The 25,990-nt window shown below is 45.6% G+C and overlaps 11 protein-coding genes across 11 annotated transcripts; 7 read left to right on the forward strand and 4 right to left on the reverse strand.

The window, feature by feature from the left end:
• Window positions 1-16: 16 nt before the first annotated feature.
• AGABI2DRAFT_207832 (hypothetical protein) lies at window positions 17-1,851 on the forward strand (the record flags this gene model as incomplete). The annotated part of the gene is made up of 3 exons (XM_006463115.1): window positions 17-903; window positions 966-1,089; window positions 1,153-1,851. 3 exons carry the CDS (start codon window positions 17-19, stop codon window positions 1,849-1,851), a joined length of 1,710 nt encoding a protein of 569 aa, XP_006463178.1.
• Window positions 1,852-1,968: 117 nt separating this feature from the next.
• On the reverse strand, window positions 1,969-3,542 carry AGABI2DRAFT_194089 (hypothetical protein). Its single transcript, XM_006463116.1, has 6 exons — window positions 3,509-3,542; window positions 3,397-3,458; window positions 3,288-3,321; window positions 2,921-3,231; window positions 2,658-2,868; window positions 1,969-2,425 (listed from the first exon to the last, which is right to left on the reverse strand). The coding sequence occupies exons 1-6, from the start codon at window positions 3,513-3,515 to the stop codon at window positions 2,160-2,162; spliced, it is 891 nt and encodes a 296-aa protein (XP_006463179.1). The 5' UTR covers window positions 3,516-3,542; the 3' UTR covers window positions 1,969-2,159.
• Window positions 3,543-3,749: 207 nt separating this feature from the next.
• On the reverse strand, window positions 3,750-4,830 carry AGABI2DRAFT_120008 (hypothetical protein; the record flags this gene model as incomplete). Its single annotated transcript, XM_006463117.1, has 8 exons — window positions 3,750-3,768; window positions 3,825-3,911; window positions 3,970-4,098; window positions 4,158-4,254; window positions 4,316-4,348; window positions 4,400-4,417; window positions 4,470-4,604; window positions 4,656-4,830. 8 exons carry the CDS (start codon window positions 4,828-4,830, stop codon window positions 3,750-3,752), a joined length of 693 nt encoding a protein of 230 aa, XP_006463180.1.
• A 1,358-nt stretch (window positions 4,831-6,188) lies between these two features.
• AGABI2DRAFT_207838 (hypothetical protein) lies at window positions 6,189-8,176 on the forward strand (the record flags this gene model as incomplete). Its single annotated transcript, XM_006463118.1, has 13 exons — window positions 6,189-6,377; window positions 6,433-6,477; window positions 6,538-6,597; window positions 6,657-6,669; window positions 6,723-6,826; window positions 6,877-6,955; window positions 7,002-7,145; window positions 7,196-7,339; window positions 7,387-7,464; window positions 7,520-7,563; window positions 7,613-7,659; window positions 7,707-7,952; window positions 8,017-8,176. The coding sequence occupies 13 exons, from the start codon at window positions 6,189-6,191 to the stop codon at window positions 8,087-8,089; spliced, it is 1,266 nt and encodes a 421-aa protein (XP_006463181.1). The 3' UTR covers window positions 8,090-8,176.
• Window positions 8,177-8,850: 674 nt separating this feature from the next.
• Window positions 8,851-9,905, forward strand: AGABI2DRAFT_41510 (hypothetical protein; the record flags this gene model as incomplete). Its single annotated transcript, XM_006462947.1, has 5 exons — window positions 8,851-9,036; window positions 9,099-9,275; window positions 9,331-9,399; window positions 9,451-9,660; window positions 9,726-9,905. Coding segments are annotated over 5 exons (822 nt in total), but the record flags the coding sequence as incomplete, so codon positions are not given.
• Window positions 9,906-11,962: 2,057 nt separating this feature from the next.
• Window positions 11,963-13,273, reverse strand: AGABI2DRAFT_137656 (hypothetical protein). The gene is made up of 7 exons (XM_006463119.1): window positions 13,094-13,273; window positions 12,937-13,043; window positions 12,771-12,875; window positions 12,401-12,710; window positions 12,260-12,348; window positions 12,109-12,209; window positions 11,963-12,063 (listed from the first exon to the last, which is right to left on the reverse strand). Exon 4 carries the CDS (start codon window positions 12,585-12,587, stop codon window positions 12,408-12,410), a length of 180 nt encoding a protein of 59 aa, XP_006463182.1. The 5' UTR covers window positions 12,588-12,710; window positions 12,771-12,875; window positions 12,937-13,043; window positions 13,094-13,273; the 3' UTR covers window positions 11,963-12,063; window positions 12,109-12,209; window positions 12,260-12,348; window positions 12,401-12,407.
• Window positions 13,274-13,734: 461 nt separating this feature from the next.
• On the reverse strand, window positions 13,735-14,949 carry AGABI2DRAFT_120010 (hypothetical protein; the record flags this gene model as incomplete). The annotated part of the gene is made up of 2 exons (XM_006463120.1): window positions 13,735-14,007; window positions 14,062-14,949. The coding sequence occupies 2 exons, from the start codon at window positions 14,947-14,949 to the stop codon at window positions 13,735-13,737; spliced, it is 1,161 nt and encodes a 386-aa protein (XP_006463183.1).
• Window positions 14,950-16,841: 1,892 nt separating this feature from the next.
• AGABI2DRAFT_152421 (hypothetical protein) lies at window positions 16,842-18,912 on the forward strand (the record flags this gene model as incomplete). Its single annotated transcript, XM_006463121.1, has 9 exons — window positions 16,842-17,288; window positions 17,343-17,344; window positions 17,432-17,633; window positions 17,686-17,808; window positions 17,851-18,037; window positions 18,092-18,190; window positions 18,245-18,293; window positions 18,351-18,574; window positions 18,644-18,912. The coding sequence occupies 9 exons, from the start codon at window positions 16,842-16,844 to the stop codon at window positions 18,910-18,912; spliced, it is 1,602 nt and encodes a 533-aa protein (XP_006463184.1).
• An 821-nt stretch (window positions 18,913-19,733) lies between these two features.
• AGABI2DRAFT_224842 (hypothetical protein) lies at window positions 19,734-21,580 on the forward strand. Its single transcript, XM_006463122.1, has 8 exons — window positions 19,734-19,746; window positions 19,798-20,049; window positions 20,110-20,286; window positions 20,344-20,412; window positions 20,463-20,672; window positions 20,727-21,117; window positions 21,167-21,229; window positions 21,295-21,580. The coding sequence occupies exons 2-8, from the start codon at window positions 19,888-19,890 to the stop codon at window positions 21,438-21,440; spliced, it is 1,218 nt and encodes a 405-aa protein (XP_006463185.1). The 5' UTR covers window positions 19,734-19,746; window positions 19,798-19,887; the 3' UTR covers window positions 21,441-21,580.
• A 939-nt stretch (window positions 21,581-22,519) lies between these two features.
• On the forward strand, window positions 22,520-23,523 carry AGABI2DRAFT_194092 (hypothetical protein). The gene is made up of 7 exons (XM_006463123.1): window positions 22,520-22,621; window positions 22,679-22,729; window positions 22,784-22,915; window positions 22,982-23,071; window positions 23,125-23,202; window positions 23,263-23,358; window positions 23,421-23,523. The coding sequence occupies exons 1-7, from the start codon at window positions 22,595-22,597 to the stop codon at window positions 23,517-23,519; spliced, it is 573 nt and encodes a 190-aa protein (XP_006463186.1). The 5' UTR covers window positions 22,520-22,594; the 3' UTR covers window positions 23,520-23,523.
• Window positions 23,524-25,133: 1,610 nt separating this feature from the next.
• On the forward strand, window positions 25,134-25,472 carry AGABI2DRAFT_194093 (hypothetical protein; the record flags this gene model as incomplete). The annotated part of the gene is made up of 1 exon (XM_006463124.1): window positions 25,134-25,472. A coding segment is annotated over one exon (337 nt), but the record flags the coding sequence as incomplete, so codon positions are not given.
• Between the last annotated feature and the right edge of the window lie 518 nt (window positions 25,473-25,990).

Raw genomic sequence — 25,990 nt, forward strand, 5'->3', positions numbered from 1 at the left:
TATAGCACAAACCAATATGTCCACACCTAAACCTTCTTGGGCAGCTCCCGGTTTCGAAAACGCATCACCTCAGCACGAGCCCGTACTTTTACCTATCAAGGGACGAATACCTTCCTGGCTTTCTGGTTCCCTCTATCGCACCGGTCCCGGCCAATTTCGTATTCACCCGACTTCCACAGCTAATACCGATGCAAGCCCTAAGCCAGAAGTCAGCGTTTCACATTGGTTCGATGGATTGGGGATGAATCATCGATTCAAAATTACTTCTAAAGGCGAAGTATACTACTCCAATCGGTCGTCCTCCGATGGGCGTATCGACTACATTCAACAAACCGGTCGTACCCCTGGCAGTACCTTTGGTAACCAACAAGATCCATGCAAAGAATTATTCAAGAAATTCTTCACGACCTACGCACCCCATTCCGATAATCCTCATACACCATCTCAGCCGGGTCGAGATATGGAGAATGTCAGCGTAACTCTGACGCCTAACATTCCTGGACTATCCTCACATAATAATACAAAATCGTCATCGGCTACTGGACTCCGTTATATTGTAGCCGCCACCGATTCAAATTGGCTTCAAATCCTCGATCCTGAAACTCTTGAACCACTCGAAATAACGACCTACGCCCGTATTGATCCCCGTCTCGCAGGTCACCTCAGTGCCGCGCACTCTTGTAGAGACCCCTCCACAGGCGAACACTTTAACTACGTCCAAAAGTTTGGCTCAACTTCAAGTAGTTACAAAGTCTTCAGAGCTACACCAAGCACAAAACCAGGAGAGAAAGCCAAAATAGATATTTTGGCCGAGATTACCGATGCACCGATGGCGTATATCCATTCATTCGCGATGACGAAGAAATATGTGGTTTTAAGTGTGTGGCAGTCTGACTACGGACAGTATGTTCTTTACTTTAGCTTGCTTTTATGTGATTGTGCGCTAAAGATCTCTTTTTTGTTAGAAATGGCCTCGCTGTTTTCAAAAACAAGAACGTCTTGTCCTCTATCCAGAAATGGAATCCAAACAGGGATACTCTATTCTACGTCATTTCTCGAGAACGCGGTGGTGTTGTCGCTAAATACAAGGTCCGTTTATCCTTCTATCCTCTTTCTCTATACCAAAACCTGATCTATAATCAAAAACAACAGGCGCCTACATTCTTCAGTTTCCACACCATCAACGCATACGAAACTCCTTCCAAAATCGACCCGTCCAAAGATGACATCACAATCGATATCGCAACTTACGAAACAAACGCCGTTCTCGACATGCTCTATCTCGACCACATGCGTATCGTCGATCCAACCGGTAAATCTATAGAAATGCCTCAAGCAAGAAGATACATCCTCTCCAACATTTCATCTACTACTACTATCAATTCTGATACGAAATCCTTGCCCACCAACCCCGCGGAACTCGCTTTCACATTCTCTAATATCGAACTCCCAACTATTCATCCCAATTTCTATTATTCTCCTTATCGTTATGCTTATGGTACTCACCGAGCTGAACGACATGCTCCCGGAGTATTCACCGACAAAATTGTCAAATTGGACATGGAATCCCAAACTGAAAAGACTTGGGGTGCAGAGGGATATACCACTGGAGAACCGATCTTCGTCCCTCGACCAAGTAATGATGGTATCATTGCTCAACAGCAACAAGCAGAAGACGATGGTGTGGTTTTGTCTGTAGTCTTGGATGGGGTTAATCAGAAGAGTATGCTTGTTGTTTTGGATGCGAAGGATATGACGGAAATTGCTAGAGCTGAGATGGATAAATGTATTCCGTTGGGATTCCATGGTTATTATGCTGGGAATGTGAATAATGCTAGTGCCAAGCTATAATTTGGTGTAATTGATTCACAATTATATCTGCAACGAGCGGAATGTCCTCCGTAGTCATGTGTAAAACTGAATCTAGGTGATAAATAAACCGGCCCTTAAGTACGCATCTAATGTTTCAATTCGATACATGTTTTATCAATTCGCATGCGCAGCGTATCATGAATTAGAACATGCAACAACCCAACATCGAATATCTGCCATCTATCATGGGCCGCTAATATTCCGCCAAATATCATATCCTCGAAAGCAAGCTGGCAACGTTACATCTAGTATATTACGAACACACACATAGACAAATGATGGGATGGTTATCCATAGCGAGCTTTCTCTTTTTCTCTTGCATAAGTATGATCGGGTTGGCTCTGATTATACGGTTGAAACCTGCTCGGTCTCTTCCCACCTCCTAACACACCAGATGATTGACCAAACCCAAGACTCTTATTATCCTTCTCTCCTCCAAGTACCCTCTTGGGAAATGAAATCGCTGGCGACGGATTCGAAATGGGCATTGAAGACGACGATGATGACGACGTAAAAGCTATCTGAGATCTTTTTCCGGTTATTTGAGTTGTAGCTTGATGGTCTGCGCGAAGTTTTTGTCGTTCGGCTTTGAATTGTTTATGGACACGGAAAGAGAAGTGACAAACATTAGAATTTGTGTCGATGAGTGTTCGAGTTTAACGTGACGAAAGCCATGAGGGGTAGAGACCAATCCCAGTGCCAAACGAGTCGGATAGTAACGAAGTAGAGAGAAATTTGTACATTAGAAAAAAAAATAGTCGAGTAAAACAATTTTAAAAGCCCACCAATTTTATCAGCGAACCATTCTTCTTGTACATCTTCAGGGTCCCAGATATGCTTCGGAAAATTAGTGACACGTTCGTCAACGTCTACAAACTCAACGAGTTTCGCGTAAAGATGCGGATTTCGGAAAGAACGATTCGACATGAGGGAGTCATTGAAGTGTTTTGGGTTCACAGGATCATGCTTGAGGGCACTAAATTGGGCGAGTTTGGTCTAGGCTTTGGGTAAGCGCGGAAAAGGGCAGTTATGATATATATAAAAGTACCTGAATAGCGGGACTACATGGCTCAGTAGATGGGGGAGGTATTCCCCAGTCTTCTACTCCGGATATTGGAGGAGGCCTTAATAAGGCTCGGATTTGAGAAAGTTCATCTTCAGGCGAGAGAGGTGCATCCGATATTCCTTCTTGGGGCGACTCTGGAGAGTATTTTATCTCACTTGAAGGTTCTGAGGGGTGTAGGTGAGATGATGGTCCAGGTATATTGTCTTTGACGTTGTCTCTGGGTGGTATGCGGAGGTGGTTCCTGTGAATACTATTCGGTCGCTTGATGACGATCTGAGATTTTTGTGGTCGCGCTATTGGAATTTTGAGAGATGGAAGATGACTGTCTTGTACGACGCAGAAAACTCACGTTCTGTCGAGAGTTTAGCCTTCAACTCTTGATCCTGTCCAAAACAGAACACAAGTGACAGCGAGCAGGAGGGTCCTACCCCGTCTCAATCGAGGAAGAGTAATCTTACTTTCTGAGTAGTGGGGGTCTGTTCAGAGTCACTCTGCGAGTCATTTTCGTATGCAACAAGGCCTAGGCAGTCGTCAGCGTCGTGGACGGCGGGAGGCGACGAGGCCGCATACCGCGCATGATGGTGGTAAGGAGGTGAGGAGCGTGGGAATTCGCAAATACGTTATTTCTGCAGCTCGTGATTCTTTTAGCTTAGCGACCTGAACGGAATTTTCTGTCGGCTCTCCTCAAGGCCAGGCTTCTTGTTTCGAGAAAGGACATACATCTTCAGACAGTCTCAAAGTAAAGCGGAACTGATGTGTACATCAAGCTATCACGTATAATCATCCAAATCACCTTCAACATAGAATCCGATTAAGATCCAGTTGCCATACTAGTTGTGCCAAAGCTGGTCAATAACCTGATTAGTAACTTTACTGTCCAACTTACCGCTTCAAGCCATCGGCATCACCATTGAAAAGGTCTTGGTCGCCGGGATTAGGTCCTGAGTTTGCAAATTGCCAGAAGGTGGCGAAGCTATGACGGGTGGTAAGACTTCCTAGGCATTAGGCATGGAGGTTCACATTGGACTTACTCCCATCCAGCAGGAAGAGTACCAATGCTTGACGCGAAACGAGCGATCCACAATGGGTTTTCCGCGAAATCAGCACTGTTCCCAGTACAGGTTGTCCACCAATCTGTAGTGGAATAGATAACGGGAGCACTAAACGATTACCGTCTATGAGATTTTGCGTAAGCAGTGAATTTTGCTTTTTGACTTACCGCCCCGTCCTGGCCTTGTATGTGTTGGAGAAGTCCTTGGCCCAGGAAACCATCGCGGATGCGCTCAGACCATAGCACTCGGGCCCATTTGGGTTATCTGGTTTTTTTTTTTGAACGAGTAAAGTCGCTGCCTTTTTATCTTATTCAGCGCAACTTACATTCAATATCAAGGGCACCAGGGAGAGTGATTCCTACTCAGAATTGAATCCTGACCTTCCATTCAAGGTCAAGATATAACTTACCGTCATTGGTCCACCCGCCTGGAAGCTTTTAGTCCAAGCTCACCCGAAATCGAATAAATGGCTGACACACCTCCATTATCGATGAAGAAGTTGGCTTGTGCAGCACCGGAAGAACTATCGGGGTGCGCAAAATGGTATGCTCCGCGAATGATCCCAGCATTAGTTGCTCCAGTATATTGATTACTGAATGTGTCGCTCCTAAAGGCTAAACGAGAGATGTTGCAATACGTTTCAACGTATTCTTGTGATCACTTACTAGTGCCTTCAGTCGCTTTAATGAACGCGAATGAAATGCCATTCGCTTTAACCTGATTAAAATCGACGTTCGGTTGGAAACCCGAGACATCAATCCCCTGAGGCTGGGATTGCCTACTCCCGAGAGGTGTTGCAATAGCGATGGTACTCAAGCAAAGGAGGGAGAAGAACTTCATCCTATGTGTGGTATGTCCTCGTTTGCCTACCACTCAGTATTTATATATTTTAACTTCCCACTCCTATGAGCTCTTTGTCCGTTTACGTTTATGAGGCTGGGTATTTTGAGACATAATTTAGACAGGATTCGCATGGTTACGACTTGTGGATCTTATCATGGAAAGGTGGTAGCCACTTTCATGTGCTACCAGATACCCTTCTGCTTCTTCGAACTACACTATCTTATTTTTGTTGAAGTTTCACTACGGATTCCTCAGTCAAGTCTCTGAGTCTATGTATGGCAGCCTGATCGCTTTAGTCAAACAGCCACTCAAATGATATTATACGAATTTACTAACCCCACACTCCATCTGGACGCGAAGCGAAACATTTCGGAGGTAATTTACGATTTTCCTGAGCTACTTAACGACGAACGGTGGCCTACTTGTTCATAAAATAGAAATCTTTTCCCGTTATCAACAATTGGCTCTTTTGTAGGATCCACCGAGACATCAGAACACACGTGCGGAACCAATATCAAGTTGAGCTCGATGTTCGGTTTTCAGTGCCTATGAATCGCCAGCACGCTGTTGCACCAGCCGACTATCCCCAGATTGAATATGCTTATGGTTTTTTTCGATACTTGAGTTTTTTTCCCAACCTTATATCGGGTGCCTCAACGCATGTACGGTAGTGAGGGCTTTACGTCTGTCGGAAAACCAAAACGCGCCTGATCTAGTTACGTTTGACTGATCTTAAAAATGGCCTGACCCGTTCTGATCCACCCTGACCAGACTACCTCAGGACTGCCTTATCCTGCCTTATCCTACTAGATCGGGACGCCTAGGCCTGATAGCGTCTAATCAGGTTAGAACAGGCAAACGTAAAATGATTTAGCATGATCAGGCTAATTTCAGTTTTCCGACATCATCGACAAGTCGAGCTCATGTGTGTGAAAGTGTCGGTGATACCCACGATTCCATGATTGCCGACGCGGCGGCACATTGAAACGTCATCGACCGCCATTGACCACTCTCAGCTCTGAGGTGATTTCCGACATGCCTACACGTTTCAGGATCGCCAATATGCTTTGTCTTGCCGCTCGCCTTGATAGTGATATGGAATTTTATGACAATCCTTCGACTTCCATTTTTATCCACCTATACTTGGTCACGATGCCTGTCCTGAATTCCGTGGGATAAGAAGGCCCGGAGCCCTTGCTTGTACCCGTGAATCCACGACAGCTCAGGCTTTTCGACGCACCGTGGAAAACACTGAAGAAGTGGTCGATATGTCTGAAGAGCGCGACAATGTCGGAAAAATTGAAGTCATTTCAAAGACAGCCGGTTCAAACGGGATGATTGTCACCAATCATGCGATGACCGTGGACGACGGGAAAATAGAAGAACTAGAGATAGCAGATACAAGTAAGCTGGATATCAGGACCAAGAAGCAGAAATCAACAGAAAGGATTCACTGCTCGGCGTTGTGTTTGGGCAACTTCATATTCGGATGGAATGATGGTTCTACTGGGCCTTTGCTACCTCGTATACAGGAAACCTATGACGTACATTTTATTCCGCTTTACCATCGGCTTTCAATTCAGGAATACTTATAATCAGGTTGGTTTTACTGTTGTATCTCTGATTTTCATTTTCGCCTGCGTTGTAAGTCCCCTGTTGGCCTTGTTTCGTTTCCATGACTGACACTGCACATTTTCAACAAAGGGAATCATTTGCGGTGCTCTCGTCAACGTTTATCTAACAGATCGTCTTGGATTCGGCAGGGCATGTATATTCTAGAATATTCGTCCAACAAGAGTTACTTACAATTGCATGGCGGCTAGATTATCGCGCTTGGTACATGACATTGTTTCTCTTTTCATCCCTGTGACTAACATCAAGAAACCCAGGCGCTGCTCTACAAGTCATAGCGTATGCTCTTGAATCATCGGGATCTCCCTTTCCTGTATTCGTCATGGCTTTCGCTATCAATGGCTGTGGCAACGGCCTTCAGGTTCGCCGCATATCCTTGTCCATCCTATATCGATGATCACGACATTACAGGGAGCACAAGCTAACGCTTTCATTGCGAGCCTTAAACATAACTCAGAAGCGAAAATGGGTCTTCTTCACGCTGCTTATGGTTGCGTTACACTCGTTCTTTCATCGCTCTAGCTAATTCTTCCCAGGTGCTGGAGCTCTCACTGCACCACTCATCGCTACACAGTTTGCGCAACTTCCACGCTGGTCTTTTCATTACTTGGTATCTGTCGGAATTGCCTTTTGCAATGTGATTCTCCTCCTAGTTGTGTTCAGGTTTAAAACTCGAGAAGGTCAGATTCGAATCATTCCCAGACCTTGTCTTATTCATACATTTCATCAGAATGTTTTAGCATGTTTGGACAAAAAGCCACGGAAAGCGGCGAGGACGAACAATCTTCCTTGAAACGGATCCTTCGTGCCAAATCTGTCCACTTCCTGGCCTTCTTTGTTCTTGCCTATGTTGGCGTTGAGGTTACGATTGGAGGTTAGTTTCTATTTCCACGAAGGAAAGCTCAATATTGATATTACTAGGCTGGATCGTCACCTTTATGCTTAACGTTCGCGGTGGTGGGCCATCCGCCGGTTATATTTCGTCAGGTTTCTTCGGCGGTAGGTTATATCTCATCTAGTGAAATAATGAGAGACATCTAATGCAAATTACAAGGTCTTATGCTCGGCCGTGTTCTCCTACTCTGGGTTAACAAAAAGGTGCCACGCTTCCACACCGAGTCTTGCGCCATCCTAATCAAATACCTAGCTTGGTGAACGCCTCGCAATCTATCTCTACACTTTGCTCTGTATAGGGTAAGTTTCTTCTCTCTGATATAGTCTAAATTCCTAGAATTATATAGGCTCGAAATCGTCGTTTGGCTTGCCCCTTCGCTCATTGGCGGAGCTGTAGCAGTGTCCTTCGTCGGTTTATTCCTTGGACCCATGTTCCCAATCGCAATGATACACGCTGGGCGAATTCTTCCGAAATGGTTACTCACTGGATCAATTGGTTGGATAGCTGGATTTGGTTCAGCGGGGAGCGCTGCGGTTCCTTTCCTCACCGGTGCGATCTCTTCTAAGCATGGGATACAGAGTCTGCAACCTTTGTGAGTGTACTTTATTTTCCACTAGTGGAATAAGCAAGCCGCTTAATTTTTCGTTTTATTCTAGATTGATTGCGATGATGGGTTGTATGTTGGTTTTGTGGTACATTGTACCCTCAAACTCCAAACGAAGTGATTAGTTATTCTGGTCTTCTTTATCACCGTGACGGGTGTATCGAAAGGTGTGGCTTACCAGAGAATGCAACGTGATACGGTGACTTCATTCCTCTTACTATGTCATGCAAAAGCTCGGTCTCGAGAGCCATGGCTGAGGGAATAAGGATCGACAGTTGTTGATACGCTTAAACCTTGACTGTTGAAAGGATTTCAGTCTTCCATTGAATGGTTTTCGTTGATGTACTTCAGACTTTTCCGCTGCAACTGCCCGGACCTTTCACTGAAAATATCGATAAACGCTCAGTCGGCGCTAGTCCACAACATGTGGGAAACTCGTGTCTTTGAACGCTGTGCCATCACCTTTTTCAAAGTCGTCACTGTCCTTATCTTCTCGCCTCATTTTCGCAAGATACAGCGCACCACATATTACTATTCATTCGTATTGATATCTCGCTCGGAATGGAGCACACATCCGAAGCAAAGCAGGTATGTTCCGACGAGTCCAATTTAACTTCGCATACCTTCTCTGAACGAGACTTTATATAGGTAATAACATGGCTCTCCACCATTTTGAAGAGCAGAAGAAAGAGGCAGGTTCTGCTCGAATCAAGAGGAGATCGTGCTCAGTTACTGATTGATTACTTGGATGCTGTGGGTGTTCATAGCATCTATGGTAATGATAATGACAATAACCGTTTCCACCCAATACCGTTTTCAGTTTGGCTCTCATCCAGAATTTCTGAGGCTTGCGGAACCCTGGTTGCGCAAGCACACAGTCATTGCTTTACGCAAACTTTGCGAGAACTCAATGCTTTATCCCACATGTTACGCCCTGCAAGGTGTTGAGGACGTTTCTCACAAAGGCGGAGGAGGGTTTTGTGACATCTTTCAAGGCAGCTATGAGGGCCAAGCCCTTTGCCTGAAGGTTGTAAGGCTGTACAAGAAGTCAAAGATAAATGAGCTGTTGAAGGTCGGTGATCACTTTCTTTCGATGTAATCACGAACTTACCGATTAATACTCTAACTTGTTAGGCACATGCTAGGGAAGCGATCCTCTGGAATCAGCTCGATCATCCCAATATTGCACCTTTTTATGGAATTTTTTACCAGAGCAACCCGGCACGGATTTGCCTTGTGTCCCCCTGGATGGAATACGGTGACATTGTGGATTATTTGAATAAGGAGCCCGGAGCCCCTCGCTTACCGTTTGTGTGTCCACTGCCCTTCATTGCATGTCACACTCCATTTACGATATCTTCCCAAGGTCTATGACATCGCCCTTGGACTGGAATATCTTCACAATGAGAATATTATCCATGGCGACCTCAAAGGGGTAAGAATTATCATAATATTGTAATAATTTTTTCACCATTGATGATGATAGCTCAACGTCTTGGTCGATGAACATCGAAAGGCTCGTATAGCGGATTTCGGGTTATCAACTATCCTAACCGACGAGACCCTCGGCTTCACGAAGACTACGATGGCTCCCTCCGGTCATACGACTCGCTGGGCCTCTCCAGAGCTGCTGGAAGAAGATGCACGGCCTACACGTGGAAGCGATATATGGGCTTTCGGATGTGTATGCTATGAGGTATGAGTTGGTTTGCTTTCATGCATGCCAATATCCATAAATCGCTCTTGCTCACTAATACCCAGGTTTTGACGGGGGGTTCGCCTTACGCGGGCTGTTCAGACATCCAAGTTGTCCGCAAGCTAGAAAGAGGTGAATTGCCGGCTAGGCTAACCCATGCTAGACTAGATCTGGATGATGCCATCAACACGAAATTGCGTAAAATGATAGAACAATGCTGGTCAGTCGAAGTTGCACGGCGCCCCGGATGTCTCGAACTTCTTCAGGAATTGGGAAAAGACAACGCCATGTGGCAGCTACGTGAAGCCAGTTTCGAGGGCTTCATATCGGGAAGCCAACACCGATTTCGACTCTTGACGAACTCGGGCTTTTCAATCGTGGGCCAAGCCAGCACATTCTTGGAAGAACTTTACCATGGCTCGAGTCAATACTTGGAGGTTGGACCATCTGAAGATGAAGAGAGACGCATGAGCGTTCAATCAAATGGACAGGATGTTGTATCTCGACGTTATTCCACTCTTTCAGGGTCGAGTCTCGGAATTATTGTACCCCCTTCGGGCCTCAAGCGAGATTTCTATGTCCTGCCTGTGGACAACGAATTCAAAGGCAGACATGAGCCATATTCTGATCAGCTAGAAGCTGAAGGCGAAGACATAGTAGTCGGAGCTTCCGACATCAGGGACCTTCAGAATTTCCATACATATGGTAGTAGACCTCAAAGTAATGACAAAGGTGAGAATATGTGCTAGTCAATTTCATTACTGGATGTGATATTGATGCTTGTGTCTTAGATTATCCTTTTTCTGGCATTCCGGAGATTAAACCATATGATGGGCTATCGACTCCTATTGCTCACGCGTCTTCGAAATTCTATGACGAATGTACACCCTTCGTCACTGAGACGCCTTGGCATAGAGGCGGCTTGTCGGGTGGAGAACCATCTCCGTATCCTATTCATGGCACCCCCAAACAGTCCGGCCATCCGAAGCCCATATATACGTATCCACCGCCTATCTATACCCAGCCTATCTAGGCCCATTTAACACCTATATATGCGCCCATCTATGCACCTATATCACCCAGCTATTGATTTTCCTCGCGCAGGCAAATGTCTAGCGCTCTGTCTGGCTGGATTCGTTGACTTACCCGGACTGAGATCGTCTGGCGACGGCCTGCCTTCAATGTGACGCTCTGGTGACCTTTTCGTTTCTCCTGGTTGTGCCTCAAACGATGCTATATCTGATATATATACGCATGATCATCATTCACTGTCGTGCTAGTTACGGAGAAAGAAAATTCGACTCTGCTATATGCTGCTACACGAGTTAACTAGGCTGGTCTAACAGGAGAAAGGCGACGATTCCAAAATAAATCAAAGCTGGTCTTGTGACCATGGTTGTGTGGCGTCGCGAGTCGTGACGCCACACTCGGCCGACCATCTCCCCAGCATCTCCTGATACAGGCTCATATAGTTTCTAGATACTAGGGCAGAGAAAAACCATATGCGGACAAATCCTTTATGACGCGGCGAGAGGGTTGGGGAGATCAAGCTGAGTGGAATGTGTCTGGGAATGTCCGCCGATTCAGATTCAGACTAACTGAACGCTTTAGAATTAAAAATACTACCAACTCCACGTTTTAGGGTCATGAAGCTGAAGGCCTGATGTAGGATCATAGTACCCCAAAAATTGTTGGTTCTTCCCTCGTTGCTCATAAAAAAGGACAAGGACACTGTACGAAAAGAGGAGGGAAACAATAGCCCTACTAAGCGAACCAATTGCCAACCTACGATTGACCTGCGATTATCATTCTATTAATATTCCTGGACCCACAATGACACCTGGTCTGATACCATGTGAGGAGGCTGACCGGTCTCAGACCGTAACGCCACACAGTGAAAAGTATATAAACCCTTCCCCCCAGCTATCCCTTTCTTCACAACTCTTCCTCGAACTCTCACTTCCAATGCGCACTCGCTCAACGCTAGAGCACGCTTGTGATCGATGTTCGACCTCGGTGGTCGGGCAAGAGATCCCCAGCTCTACCGTCTGTCTCTCCGCTCTCATCGTCATCAACGCTTGCTGAATCTTATGATCTTAGTACGCTCTCTGATGCGGACGGTCTGGGTGACTCGTAGTCGGTGGCCCAGCTCTCCGACATCGACCAATGCGTATGTAGTTCTCATACTTCGTTATCCTTGATGCTGACATCCTTCTATTAGTTGCTATTATACCCGGTCTTGACCAACTCTAGCAAGCGGCGGCGATGCTCGCATTTTTTTTTTATCCCATCCATCATCTTTAAAAAAACTCTTGTCACCCACCGACGCCACCGAGGGATTGTTATTCGGCGCCTCTCGTCGCTAACACGTCAGAGCGCTGTAGCAGGGCTGGCACGCGACGATCGTATGTCTACCTTGCCTATTTACTTTCGCGGCTGACCGTGTATCAGACTCAACAATTCCGCCGGCCAGCCCTCCTGAAATATCCGAAGCTGATAAACAATTTCTTTTGTAATAAAGCAGTAAGCTATCGGCATTACTTGCCCAGGTAAGCCCTCCTTTTCGCATACTAATCCTAGCTAACTCGTGTTGTATCAGCGACCTCCTCAGGTGAGTCATCATATGCGTTGAACATCCGTATCGATTCTGTTCCTTGTTTGATGCTGCACCTCGCGGCATTCCCTACTGTGAGTCCCGTCCACTGATCCTGATAATATGCTGTTGCTCACATGGTTGCAGGTGTGCTTCAAGACGACATCGTGTGCTTCAAGATACTTACTACTTCGGAATCCGATCCTGTCATCTGTGCGAATATCGCTTCGTCACCGGCTCTGGCATTCATATCTACCCACCACCTCGCCTCGGACAGACAATCGATTTCTAAGTTCTCAGCGAGATGATAATCGTAGACGGCGGAGGTCTGCATATATCCCGCTGTCCATTCCTCGCTCAGGCAGCAGCTGGACCACTAAATATTCATCAACGAGTGTTACCGACTTTGTCCGCACTCTGGTCGCAGACTGCTGCAGCTGGTTTGAATTTATAACCTGTATGTGATTTTCCAATGCCGGTTCTTGGCTCTATACTAACTCGACTCTTGGATCCTTAGGTGTGATTCTGTGTGCATCAAGATTCAACACTGTGACGCCAAGATATGCAGCGGCTGGGCTAGAGAGAGCTGCGGACTGCTGTGGCAGTTTTGAGTATATAATTTGTACGTCTTCTTTTTTCTCTTTCCCTTTCGAGATGTAGACTGACGACGCTATATCATATAGGTGTGATTATCTGTGTGCCTCAAGGTTCAACATTGTGACGCCAAGATGTGCAGCGGCTGGGCTGGAGAGAGTCGCGGACTGCTGCAGTTATTTTGAGCATACAGCTTGTTCGTTTCTCATTTTCGCTTCGAGTTCTACCAGCTGACAACTTTTCAAGGACTCTATGCTCTTCGTATTCAAACCTACTGGAAGCCTATCCAAACGAGAAACGGTGGAAAGGTAGGTGGTTCACATATGAAATTCAATCTCTCCTTCAAAATGGTGGTGAATCGAGCTGCTTATCATACTTAGATATTTTGTTTCGTGCAGCTGTATTAGCACTTGAATGGAAAAAAAATCCTTGATTCAACTTGAGACGCTCCCCATCTTCAGGAATACCCTGACCGGACATCATATTGTTCATAATGAAGGAGGACATTTATGGTTCTTGTTCAGAGGGGAAATGTATCTTCGGCAAGTTACGGGTGAACACGCCACGCGATCTCACAGAATGTTCAGCTCAAGGCGCCATTCGGGTAATCAACTCAAGACTTGTCTCATAAAATCAGAATTGAAACGTCCTACATCATACAGTGCTCCCATACCGTTTCCGCTCCTCCAACGAAACGTGACACCAAAACCAATATGTCCACTCCGATATACCATCCTCCGGATGGACAAATGTAAATTCTATACAACAACTCCCGGTTGAAGTGAACAGAACGAAAAGGGTATGATTCGGAACTCGGGTCTTATAATTTTGCAACTGGTGTTTAAGCCGTCCAAAGCAGAAAGCACAATCGTTAGGCCAAAAAGTAGTCAACCAGTCTTGGTCATTTCCTTCTCCCCACTCGCCTTTACGTTCGTGCTGCGCAACACAAATCGAATGAGTGGTTTGCAAGATATCAATGATCCACTCACATCACAAGCCGCGTTCCATGGATCAGTCGACTCTGTTGCTGCTAGACTAGCAGGACGACGTAACTGCAATTTGACTGCGTTCAATGAAGGTATAGCGGAGATGTCAATCGCTTTGAGAGGCATTTGCTTGATTAAGCCGTGGGTCATGAATTCGTGACGTCGAGATTGATCCTTATGCATTTAACTCAGCTTCACTAACGTAGAAGAGATAGATGAAGAACTCACGAACGGCAAGTCACTCAACGCGAAAAAAGGAAAACTATCACCATACGCTTCAAACCGAGTGGTCAAAAGTCGAATATAGAACTCGTTATGGAAGGTTGTATCTCCACGTCGCATCCCAGCTAGGACCACCCCCATGGCCAATTTATACAGACTCAACCTCGTCTCGTCATCATTCCATCCAACTTCCTGAACAACTGGCCAACTAAGCGAAATCGTCTCACCGGTACCGGGACCGCGAGTCACAGTACCGTGCCACAGTTTATAATCCGTATCTCCAAAATCAATACCATCAGGAGCCTCTTTCAAAACTCTGAATGCACATTCGGTCATGAGTTGTCGGGCGTCATGTTGAATATCATGGGAGAAGCCTGATCGACTAAAGTCAGATATGTAGTCGATGAGTGATTTATGGTAAGGTTCAAGTTTTTCCTCGTGCGACTTGCCACGTTTAGGAAAACGCAATACAGATTGGAGATGATTGATGGCGGCGTAAGCTTCATCAGGAGTCATACCTAACCAATTGCATAACACAAGAAGGTTTCTTGTACGAGTGGACTTCACTGATGCCAAGGCCAGTAAGAGTTTCCGGGTGTATACCATGATTTTTGGAGGAACGTTTGACAGGATCCGGGCATACAACGCGTCCAACAGAGCCATCGGATGTTCGTCTCGTGGGATGCCAGTCATTGGATGATTATCAATGACGTTCAGAACGTCAGAGAGTTGTGAGACTGGGTTTCCGATATTCGGGTCACCGATGTATTTGATGGCAGTATGCGCGTATGCAAATAATCCACCCGAAGCATTAGCGAGCTTCCACAAATCCCTTTCATCAGGCCACTCCGACTGAGCGTCAAGTGAATACCATGATGCCTTTATCTCCTTCATTTCGTCGCGCAGGAAGCGTTCAACGTCTGCACGAGCTTCGTCAGAATCTACCGCGACTTCCTCCTTCTCATATGTGGGTGTGACATTAGCTCTTGAAAAGAAGGAAGTGATATGTTGTTCGGGCCTGCTAGCGATAAGCCAACTCTAGCAAGCGGCGGCGATGCTCGCATTTTTTTTTTATCCCATCCATCATCTTTAAAAAAACTCTTGTCACCCACCGACGCCACCGAGGGATTGTTATTCGGCGCCTCTCGTCGCTAACACGTCAGAGCGCTGTAGCAGGGCTGGCACGCGACGACCGTATGTCTGCCTTGCCTATTTACTTTCGCGGCTGACCGCGTATCAGACTCAACAATTCCGCCGGCCAGCCCTCCTCAAATATCCGAAGCTGATAAACAATTTCTTTTGTAACAAAGCAGCAAGCTATCGGCATTACTTGCCCAGGTAAGCCCTCCTTTTCGCGTACTAATCCTAGCTAACTCGTGTTGCATCAGCGACCTCCTCAGGTGAGTCATCATATGCGTTGAACATCCGTATCGATTCTGTTCCTTGTTTGATGCTGCACCTCGCGGCATTCCCTACTGTGAGTCCCGTCCACTGATCCTGATAATATGCTGTTGCTCACATGGTTGAAGGTGTGCTTCAAGACGACATCGTGTGCTTCAAGATACTTGCTACTTCGGAATCCGATCCTGTCACCTGTGCGAATATCGCTTCGTCACCGGCTCTGGCATTCATATCTACCCACCACCTCGGCTCGGACAGACAATCGATTTCTGAGTTCTCAGCGAGATGATATCGTTGACGGCGGAGGTCTGCATATATCCCGCTGTCCATTCCTCGCTCAGGCAGCAGCTGGACCACTAAATATTCAGCAACGAGTGTTACCGACTTTGTCCGCACTCTGGTCGCAGACTGCTGCAGCTGGTTTGAATTTATAACCTGTATGTGATTTTCCAATGCCGGTTCTTGGCTCTATACTAATTCGACTCTTGGATCCTTAGGTGTGATTCTGTGTGCATCAAGATTCAACACTGTGACGCCAAGATATGCAGCGGCTGGGCTAGAGAGAGCTGCGGACTGCTGTGGCAGTTTTGAGTATATAATTTGTACGTCTTCTTTCTGCTCTTTGCCTTTCGAGATGTAGACTGACGACGCTATATCATATAGGTGTGATTATTTTTGTGCCTCAAGGCTCAACAATTGTGACGCCAAGATGTGCAGCGGCTGGGCTGGAGAGAGTCGCGGACTGCTGCAGCCGGTATGAATGCTCGTCTTGTATGTTTTCGTTTGTTTCTTCCACCTTCGCTATCCTGACGATCTTTTAAGGAGTTTATTTTGGATGCGCCTCCTTATATCGAATATTTCTGGTAATAGATGCAAAGTGAGAACAGGTGCCTTTACAACAAACTCTTGTTTACGATGAAGGTATGAGTAAGTTTAGTCTTAGGTCTTTGACGATGAAAAAAAAGTACAATTGTATTAGCAGTGTAGCACACAGAATTCAATATATCTTTTATTTTGCCTCTCGATCTTCCTGACTACACGCCGGCGTTCTTCTCTCGACTAAAATTTCGACGAAGTTTCCACAGAACTATGAGAAAGCCCGATGTGTCACCAATTTATTCCAGGCTTTCGTGTAAACGTGAAGCTGACCCGGTGGTAGGCCTACTTATCGATAGCAATTCGAATTCTGACTGAGTACACAAGCTGGGTACTTGAATTATAATTAACTCGCCGAGCTGACGGCATCGATCAGCTGTGTTCCGGCTTCGATGCAAACATATTCTCACGTTCTCTCAACATAGGGACTCATAGGGATGATTCGATTTCTCATTTTCACAGTCATCCTGCTGACGCCTGTCTTTGCAATATGGCCGAGGCCGCAGAACATGACATCTGGAACCAAGCCGCTTCGTCTTTCGCCCAAATTTACAATCAAGTTTTCCCAGAAAGTAACAAAAGATATCTCCGACGCCGCCCAGCGTACCACTAAGTTCCTCAAAACGGACCGGCTTCGGGCTCTCGTACCCGACCGTGGCGCCTCATTATCTGGCGTACTACACTCGGCCAACGTTCTACATACCCTTACAGTCAACCTTACTCCGTCGAATGGAGTAATCACGAGTCTTTCCGAAGAAGTTATGAAAGGCATCGGGGCACAGGATGAGAGTTACTGGTTAGAAGTTCCAGCTGACGGAAATACTGCGTTTCTGAGCGCGAACACAGCCTTGGGCGTGTTCCGCGGATTAACGACTTTCGAACAACTGTGGTACGATTTGGATGGGGTGGTTTATACGATTCAGGCCCCCGTTCAAATTGAAGATGCCCCTGCCTATGTAAGTCTTCTTCAGAGTAAAATTCATTTTTGACTATTGCTGAAATTGGGACAGCCGTACCGCGGATTTATGTTGGATACTTCGCGCAACTTGTGAGTCCTTAAGGTGACGCACGTATCTAGTACTGATTTATAATTATCCAGCTTCCCGGTCGAGGATATCAAGCGCACTTTGGACGCAATGAGCTGGGTCAAGATAAACCACTTTCATTGGCATGTCGTCGATTCTCAGTCATTCCCCCTTGTTGTTCCGGGGTTTGAAGGGGTATCGTCAAAAGGAGCGTATTCATCAGCAGAAGTATATACGCCTCAAGATGTTAAGGACATCGTTGAATATGCTGCTGCAGTATGTCTTTTTTCGATTATCTGACCTGTTTTGACTGCTTTCCCGACTATAGCGTGGGATTGACGTTATGGTCGAGATTGATATTCCTGGACATACGGCTGTCATTTCAAAATCATATCCCCTACATGTAGCGTGTCCTGAAGCCACTCCATGGTCCCAATTTGCAAATGGTAATGTTGATATCACTCATCAATTTACATGTTGATTTGTTTCCAAGTCTGATGCCGAACCGTCAGAACCACCTGCGGGCCAACTTCGCATCACAAGTCCATCCACAGTTTCGTTTACCACCGACTTGATTCGAGCTGTTTCCTCAATGTTTCCATCAAAACTATTTAGTACGGGTGGGGACGAAGTTAATATGAATTGTTACAAAAAGGATTGGTTAACTCAACGGGATCTTGGTGCGTCATGGAAAATTCATGAAGCTCTTGTTCTAACTAGTATGGTTCCCATAGGGGTTCAAGGGAAGAATATCGAACAAGCTTTAGATTCTTTCACACAAGCCACACATTCGGTCCTTACAAAAGCGGGAAAGACGCCGGTAGTATGGGAAGGTGAGTATTTCATTTCATCCGGGGGAAGGAATCCGAGCTGAGCATGAAAATTAGAAATGGTACTCGAACATCAACCTAGACTTAGTAATGATACCATTGTATTGTACCAATCTCCCCCTCACCCTAACGTGTGAATTTTTTGCTGAAACTTGCTTTTTAGGGTCTGGATATCATCTAGCCATGCGAAAAAGGTCGCGAAAAAAGGTCACAGACTTATTCACGCCGCCTCCAATTATTTTTATCTTGATTGCGGAGGTGGAGGTTGGATGGGAAATCATATAAATGGGAATAGTTGGTGTGATCCTTTCAAAACATGGCAAAAGGCGTATTCCTTTAATCCGACTGAAGCATTGCAGAGTTATCAAAGGAATCTAGTACTTGGTGGTAAGCCCGTTTATGTCTTCTTTCTCTCGCAAGATTCGATTTTGTATTCCTGACTGATTCGTTCGGAAGGACAACAATTGTTATGGGCTGAACAGGCTGGTCCTTCGAACCTTGACTCTATTGTTTGGCCGCGCGCTGCCGCTTCAGCAGAAGTATTTTGGTCCGGTCCTGGAGGAGATGTGAATAACGCCTTGCCGAGGTTACATGATATCGCGTATCGATTCATTCAAAGGGGTGTGAAAGCTATTCCGTTGCAACCGCATTGGTGTGCTCTGCGACCCGGGGCATGTAACATGGACCCGTGCGTTAATCATTTTCTTTCTGAAGAAACAATCTAGGATTGAAATTTCTTCTTTTGCTTCTGTCGTGTGCTTAGGCGACTGAAATTCTTGATGCGAATCAGGGATTTGGTGAGAACAAATACGGGGATTGATTTGGCCTTTGATTTACCCTGGGAGCTTGTGGGGATTCCCAAGCTGGAGAATTTAGTGCATTTGGTTTGTCTGTTCTGTATTCCACTTCTTGCTATGGGTATTGTTACATTATATGGACGCTGGAATTCGCCACCTGAAGTAGCTGCCGAAACCGATGATCTCGACTTATTTTTTTCGTGAAATTGACATATAGGTTTTTCGTTGTTTATGTTATGAGGTACGTGTTTACATTGTCTCAAACCTGAATAAGAGAAGATTTATCATTCTTCTTTTTCTGACAAGATTTTTACTGGACTGTTGTCGTTCGCGGGATGTAGCACAGACTAGTATTGCGGGATTATGTGCAAACGCGAAGCTGGGGAAACGTTGAGTTAAATGCTGATGATACTGTCAAGCTGTACTTCTGGTAGTGAACGATAATGAATTTCACACGATCTGTCCTCAGAACTGCACGTGTAGGCGCTAATAGACAAATGCCATGTGCGGCAGCCAACCTGGAAGTCTTGGTTTTCCCAACTGCCATGAGTGGACGGTCGAAGCAAGCGTCCGCCCCCAAGGTGTCTCCAATGAAGGAGGTACGTTGATCACCTGAAGCCCAGATTCACTTAGCTTTTCCTAATACTCGTTGATTAGACTTTGACATGGCTTTCAGATACGTTACGGGACCGAGAAAAGAGGCAAGCTATACTCCGATTGAGGGGCCCCAAGGCCCAATCATGGATTGACTGGTTGAGTTCTGTGAGTAATCAGAGCAGTGAACGAAACCTTGACCTCAGCCCCAAATCTCAGAGTCTTTCGAACCCAGATTTTCGGGAGGTAGCGAAACCCTGGGTATTCAAGCACACTGTCATCTTTCTACGCAAACTCTGCGAAGTTTCAATGCTATATCCTACCTGTCGCGTCATATATGACGTTCAAAATATATCTCTCCAGAGTGGAGGAGGCTTTTGTGATATCCATCGAGGACGCTATAAAGGACAGGCTATTTGCTTGAAGGTTGTACGGTTATATCAGAAGTTAAAAGTGGAAGACTTATTGAAGGTATGAGACCATCTCAATGTATCTTGTCGGTCGTGCTTACATGTGCATTAACGCTATCAGGCTCATGCCAGAGAAGCAATCCTCTGGAGTTCACTAAGACATCCGAATATCGTACCCTTTCATGGAATCTACTATTTTCAGAGTAGGCAGCGGATCTGCCTTGTATCGCCCTGGATGGGTAATGGTGATATTGTGGATTATTTAGAGAGGGTGCCTGAAGCTCCTCGCAAGCCATTCGTTAGTAATTTTGACATACCGAATCATTGTCAAGCTCGCTAACAAAAACTAACCAAGATTTATGACATTGCCAATGGTCTTCACTATCTTCATTCCCAAAATGTCGTTCACGGGGACCTCAAAGGAGTAAGTTCTGTATGTAACTGTTATCGTGTATTTCTCATTCAATCCAACAGCGTAACGTCTTAATTGACGACCATCGTTGCGCTTGCATAGCGGATTTTGGACTATCAACTATCGTAACGGATGAAACACTTGGTTTTGTAGCGACTACGACTGGTACTTCTGGTCATACAACTCGATGGGCATCTCCAGAGCTTTTGGAAGATGATGCACGCCCTACTACTGCAAGTGACATATGGGCGTTTGGGTGTGTGTGTTACGAGGTATGTACTCCAAGCTACAGAAGATATGCTCGGCTCATCCATACAATTTATGAGGTCCTGGCAGGGTTATCTCCATATGCGGGATGTTCGGACGTCCAAGTAATTTCTAAGCTGATGAAGAGTGACTTGCCCGCTAGACTGGACGAAGCGACGCTGGACGTGGACGGAAAACTCAATAGGCATTTGCGTAGACTGGTGGCAAGGTGTTGGTCAATTGAAGCAAAGGCACGCCCTAGATGTCGGGGAATTTTGCGACATTTTGAAAAGCACCATGGTCTTGGCTACAGGATGGACCCTACCAATCCAATAAATTCTAATCGCTCCGGATCGAGGCTCGGCGTCCCACACACAAGCAGGTCAGCTTTAACCTCGGCTTTGTCTGCAGCTCCAACTCCAATTTCAACTTCGGTTTCAAATAACCAAGCAAACGAGCAACCATACCCCAGTATGTATAAATCTATAGCCCTATATGCATTGCTCAACACATCTGATAGACACTGAAGAGGCCAGCATTTTGGACCGCGGACAACACACACACTTAAGAAATGAAGAGAGAGGTAAGCTTTGTGAAATTAGACGATTCAAGGCGAGCGCACTCATGTCGTCACTGATGCTTCCGTAGAAATCCGCAATGTGCCCCAGTACAGTGCATGGTTTCGGCCCATTCCCGGCGCATGGCCCGTTGCAGGCCCGTTGCAAACTATTCAAGCTCCCTGGGAAACGAATACTGCTGGACCTTATATCCCTCCATATCCACTTCTCGGGTGACAGCTAGGAGGCACCAATGAAAGCAACGGACCCAATATATCCCGAGATTCTTTTCATATTCCCAGCGACAAGAAAGCATCTTATTAAACTATTTGTAGTCGTGTTACAGTTGTTCGGAGTTATAAATCGCGTATGTCACTAAAGGGAGTAAGCAAGAGATGTACTATTAGTTCTTTGCAATATCATAGTGCTGGGTGAGCTCGGGATGAGGTGCAACTTTTCTCGACATAAGACCGCAAGATGGAGACAGAAGGCATACCGTGTTGTCATTCGTGGCAAATATTGATCAATACACCAGCAAATACCCCTCAACTCATTCCAGCACTAACTAACCAATAATGCACACACGGTGGCTAATGAGATGCTCGAACCCTCAATTTGACATCGAATACATCAGGTAGAGAAGACCAGGTTAAATCTTCGAGAGTGACAGGCTTCGGGAACCCATTGACGGTGCGTCACGGTGTAGTCACGGTGTACGTACGGCAGCCGATGGGCACTACATCACCAGCTTTGGGAGAAGAGTGATCACGAGAATAACTATTGATCTCAAAAGGATACTCTAATTGGTTCCTGGAAAAGTGATTGGGGACTGATATAGATAGTTGAGATATATCCTGGATATATCATTGAAAATTGGGATTTAATTTTCACCTTCTGACAATCCACCAGTTAGTATTCATATATAATCATCATCTCCGGTTCACATGTTGTTTACGAAGGCGCCAAACAGTCCAGCTGACTACACATTCCTTCTAACGCCTCCGCACCTTTCGTGGAAGTCGGGGTCCTCAGCATGATCAGATAATGATCGGCAGTATTCGACTCAAAGCGTTAACAAAGGATACAAACATGGCGACGCTCAAACCCGCACTTTGGTCTGCTTGAGAAGATCTAAATTTATTCGAAGTGGCTTTAGACAGATTTCTGCAACCCAAATTTGGATGACTGAATGGATGAATGACTCGTAGTATGAGAATACCAATGCTTTCAATGTATGGGATCGAATTCTCTCCGCTTTTTCAGGAGATACAAATATTTGGTCAATCTTGGTCTATATAAGCATGCCCTCCGTACTATCCATTCCCTACCGGTCCGCTCAGTACTCATCTACAATCGCATCGAGTCCAACTCAAACTCGAGTTTGTCAGCCAATGTCAACTTCTTCACAACCTGCAAAGGTATGACTTGTTATGTTGTCCCGTTATCGCACACTGCCAATCATGTATTCGTGACAGAGACTCGACGACTGCTTTTCTTTCTATAAGCCACCAGCGGAAGAAACAACCGTAAGATCGGCATTACCCGTTATCATATACTTTCAATCGCATAATTTGTGACAGCCTGAGAGCAGCGGCCACCAATATTTCAAGATAATAAATGGGCAAAAGCTCTGTGTTGCTAGCTCCGACGACTCCGACAAAACTATCCATATCTTAAAACCTGACGCGATCGTGTCGATGAAAAAGGCAATGGTAAGTCCATTGAAGTGAAGGATGCTTGACCTGGCACTGCAGATTGACCTTGACGCTTGCTTACAGTGGGAGCTACTTCGAATTAGTGATGGGACCCACAGATTCAAAAATCGTTCCACTGGAAAATTCATAGCCCTTGACAGCGCCGAGGTATCGGCAAGTATTCGGTCTTCAGATCCCGCGTTATTATAATTTGAAATGATATTTAGATTACAACTGGTGAAAACGGAGATGATAGCAAGTGGATCATCAAAGCCATGACATCCCTGTCTATTGACGAGTGCAAGGTAGGTTAGATAAACATTTCCAACTACATGACATCGGATGGCTTACTAGTCCTGTGCCAGGTGATCCGAGCGGATGATGATGATGCTAAGGAGTCAGACTCTGATGAGGACGCTGAGCCTAAGAAGAAGCAATGCTTCACCAATAGAAATGGAAAGGTGGGTGCTGCTAGGGCATGTCTATCGCGTCCGCCTACAATTGACAACTCATTGTCTTCTAGCTCGTACTTGAGGACGTTATAAGTCAGAAAACAACTAAAGAGGTAACTGAGCATGCTACCCAGCTCTTCAAAATCACTTACGCTAAGAGTGGCGCATGAAACTGTGGAATCAGGACCTATGTGACCTGAACATCATGTACTTTGCTAAATCGAATGATACGTGTTTCATCTTCGAAATGTTGACAGTGTATCATATTCAGCAAGTAATGATGGCAGCCTATTATTATTACTACTTCAATACATGTATTTCGACTCGCATATCGGATTACTTCTCTCTCCTCTTTCATAAGTCCCACCGTGATACTGATGTTACCCGAGCTGTCAACAGCACTATAAAAGGTACATCTCTGAATTTGGAAGTCCAGGGGCCACGCGAACTTGGATAGAATCTTGAATAGGCAATTCTACTTAAGTATGTCGTGGTCGGACTTAGTAGTACTACCGGCGCATCAGTCGGTGGGGTCGATAAGAACAATATGGTCTCAACAATAAGGATTTGTGAAATGAAAAGATGCGGTGAACCCAGGTGAAAATAAACCGTCGACTTGAACCAACTCCAAGTTGTAACTCATTAGCGCTTCAACATTTACACCGTAGTTACATAACAAGAAGCGACAAGCTACAAGCTACAGCCAGTGATTGTATCATTGTTTTGAACGTGGCCGAACATCAGATATCAGTGTCGAAGTGAAAGTTAAGTGATCCGAGTAAGAACGAGTTACTATTATTATTTGTCAGAGAGATGAAGCTTCTTGAGTGACGTCAATGTTGTGATGCCAGGGTCTCGAAGTCAGCCATTTCGTCGCAGTGAGTTCTCTTTCTTTTGGGACTTGCGCCGCTGTTGATCATGAGTGTTATTAAGATAATTTCAGATATACTAGAACAAAGGTTCGAGTATAACGAAGTTCGATCATGAATCTCGTTGAGCATTGGCCTGCCCGTTCAAACTCGTTTCACGGTTAAAAGAGTGGCGCGAAGAAGTTCTAGTAGCAGGGTTTTTTTGATGAGAATTTCCGAGTCTCGATAGTTATATTAGGTACCGCAGCATAGATAAAAGTGGCGTGATGATGACGACTCTTGACGATAATAACCAAGACGACAACTTAACAACAAGAATAATACTGTAAGAAGAGGAAATTTGCCATAGTTGGATGAATCGTTCTTTTTTGATTGATGTTCAACAAGAAGATGGCATCCCTGACTGACATCATTGAAGGTTTTTGGGCCTGTGTGGATGTGCGGAGACGTTCGAAGTTGGTACGTACTCGGGGCCTCCTATCAATTTCAACATTTCTTTGACATTGGTACCGTTTCAGAGCTCATAAAACCGTACACCCCGAGTCTGGCAGTTCTCAGTTGTCTGTCCGTCTGTCAAGTTGCGCCATTCGACGTTTCACGGGTGGATCTTCTTAATGACGTTGTAAGTGGTCCCTTGCTCTTGTCTCAATTTAGCCATTTGTTTTTGTGACCTTTTTTTTGTTGTTTTTGCATAACCCGTTATTTTTACTGGCCAATCTATCTTTCGGGGGTTGCCAAGAATAATTGGGAGGTCCGTTATCGGACCCCTACCCATCACATGATAAGTTGAAAAGGATGTTCGGTAGCATCGAACACGCCTCGAACATGCACCTACTCATTGACATCATATAAGTATACAAGTGTATATATATATATATGTTGGCCTTGATTGATACATATATATATATTCTGTCCCTCTTACACTCTCTGGAAATCATGTCGTCCGACACAGAACCACGCCCACTACATCCCACCACCGGGCCCATGCTTATCGAAATCGAAGGAATCCTCATCCCCTTCGAAGTCTACCACGACAGCAAAAACGGATATTCCTTCATGTGCGATCGTTGTGGTCGATACGTATCCGTCAAAAGCCCACAAACGACCGCGAATTTTGTATCACATCGAAAAGGTCGGAGATGCAATCCGAATAGAAGGATCCTGGAAATGGAGAGGAAGATATCGGAGGAAGCCAAGATGGCTTTGCGGACGCTTCAGTTGGTGTGATGATTCCCCTTTTTTTTTTTTCGTCTAGTGAGTGTTGTTTGTGTATATGAGTTGGCTAGACTGGCAGAACTGATGAGGTGTTTGCAAAAGTTCGCTCGGGTCTTAGAGCTGTGCAATGACGTCCGGTAGAGAGAGGAGGCCCGGAGTGTGAAGCGCAGGATACATAATATAAATAGCCAAATTGAATGACGCTGTCGAGTTCTGTGTAGCAGAGCAGTGCAAGCCCAGTCAGGATGCCTGCTTACCTCAGCCACGTGCTGCCAGTTTTGTCGATGGGCCCTCTTTCTCTTCTTTAAGCCCATCCCCCGCCGTGTTCTGCCATATGAACCAGCTATAAAAAAGTCAGTATTAATGCCCACTGCAGACTCGGCGTCTCAGCTCGACTCGGAGAGCGAGGCCGTTGTATGAGATATGCTTACGATCAGGTATGGTCCAGGCGCCAAGCGAGTCGTCCCAGTAGGTATAACCATAGAGGATATTGCCATAGACGTTAAAAGATGTGCGCGAAGTCCGAATACCCAAGTGAGGAAAAGCCAGGAATAGTT

This window comes from Agaricus bisporus (assembly GCF_000300575.1).
Source record: "Agaricus bisporus var. bisporus H97 unplaced genomic scaffold AGABI2scaffold_8, whole genome shotgun sequence".
Lineage (NCBI taxonomy): Eukaryota > Fungi > Basidiomycota > Agaricomycetes > Agaricales > Agaricaceae > Agaricus > Agaricus bisporus.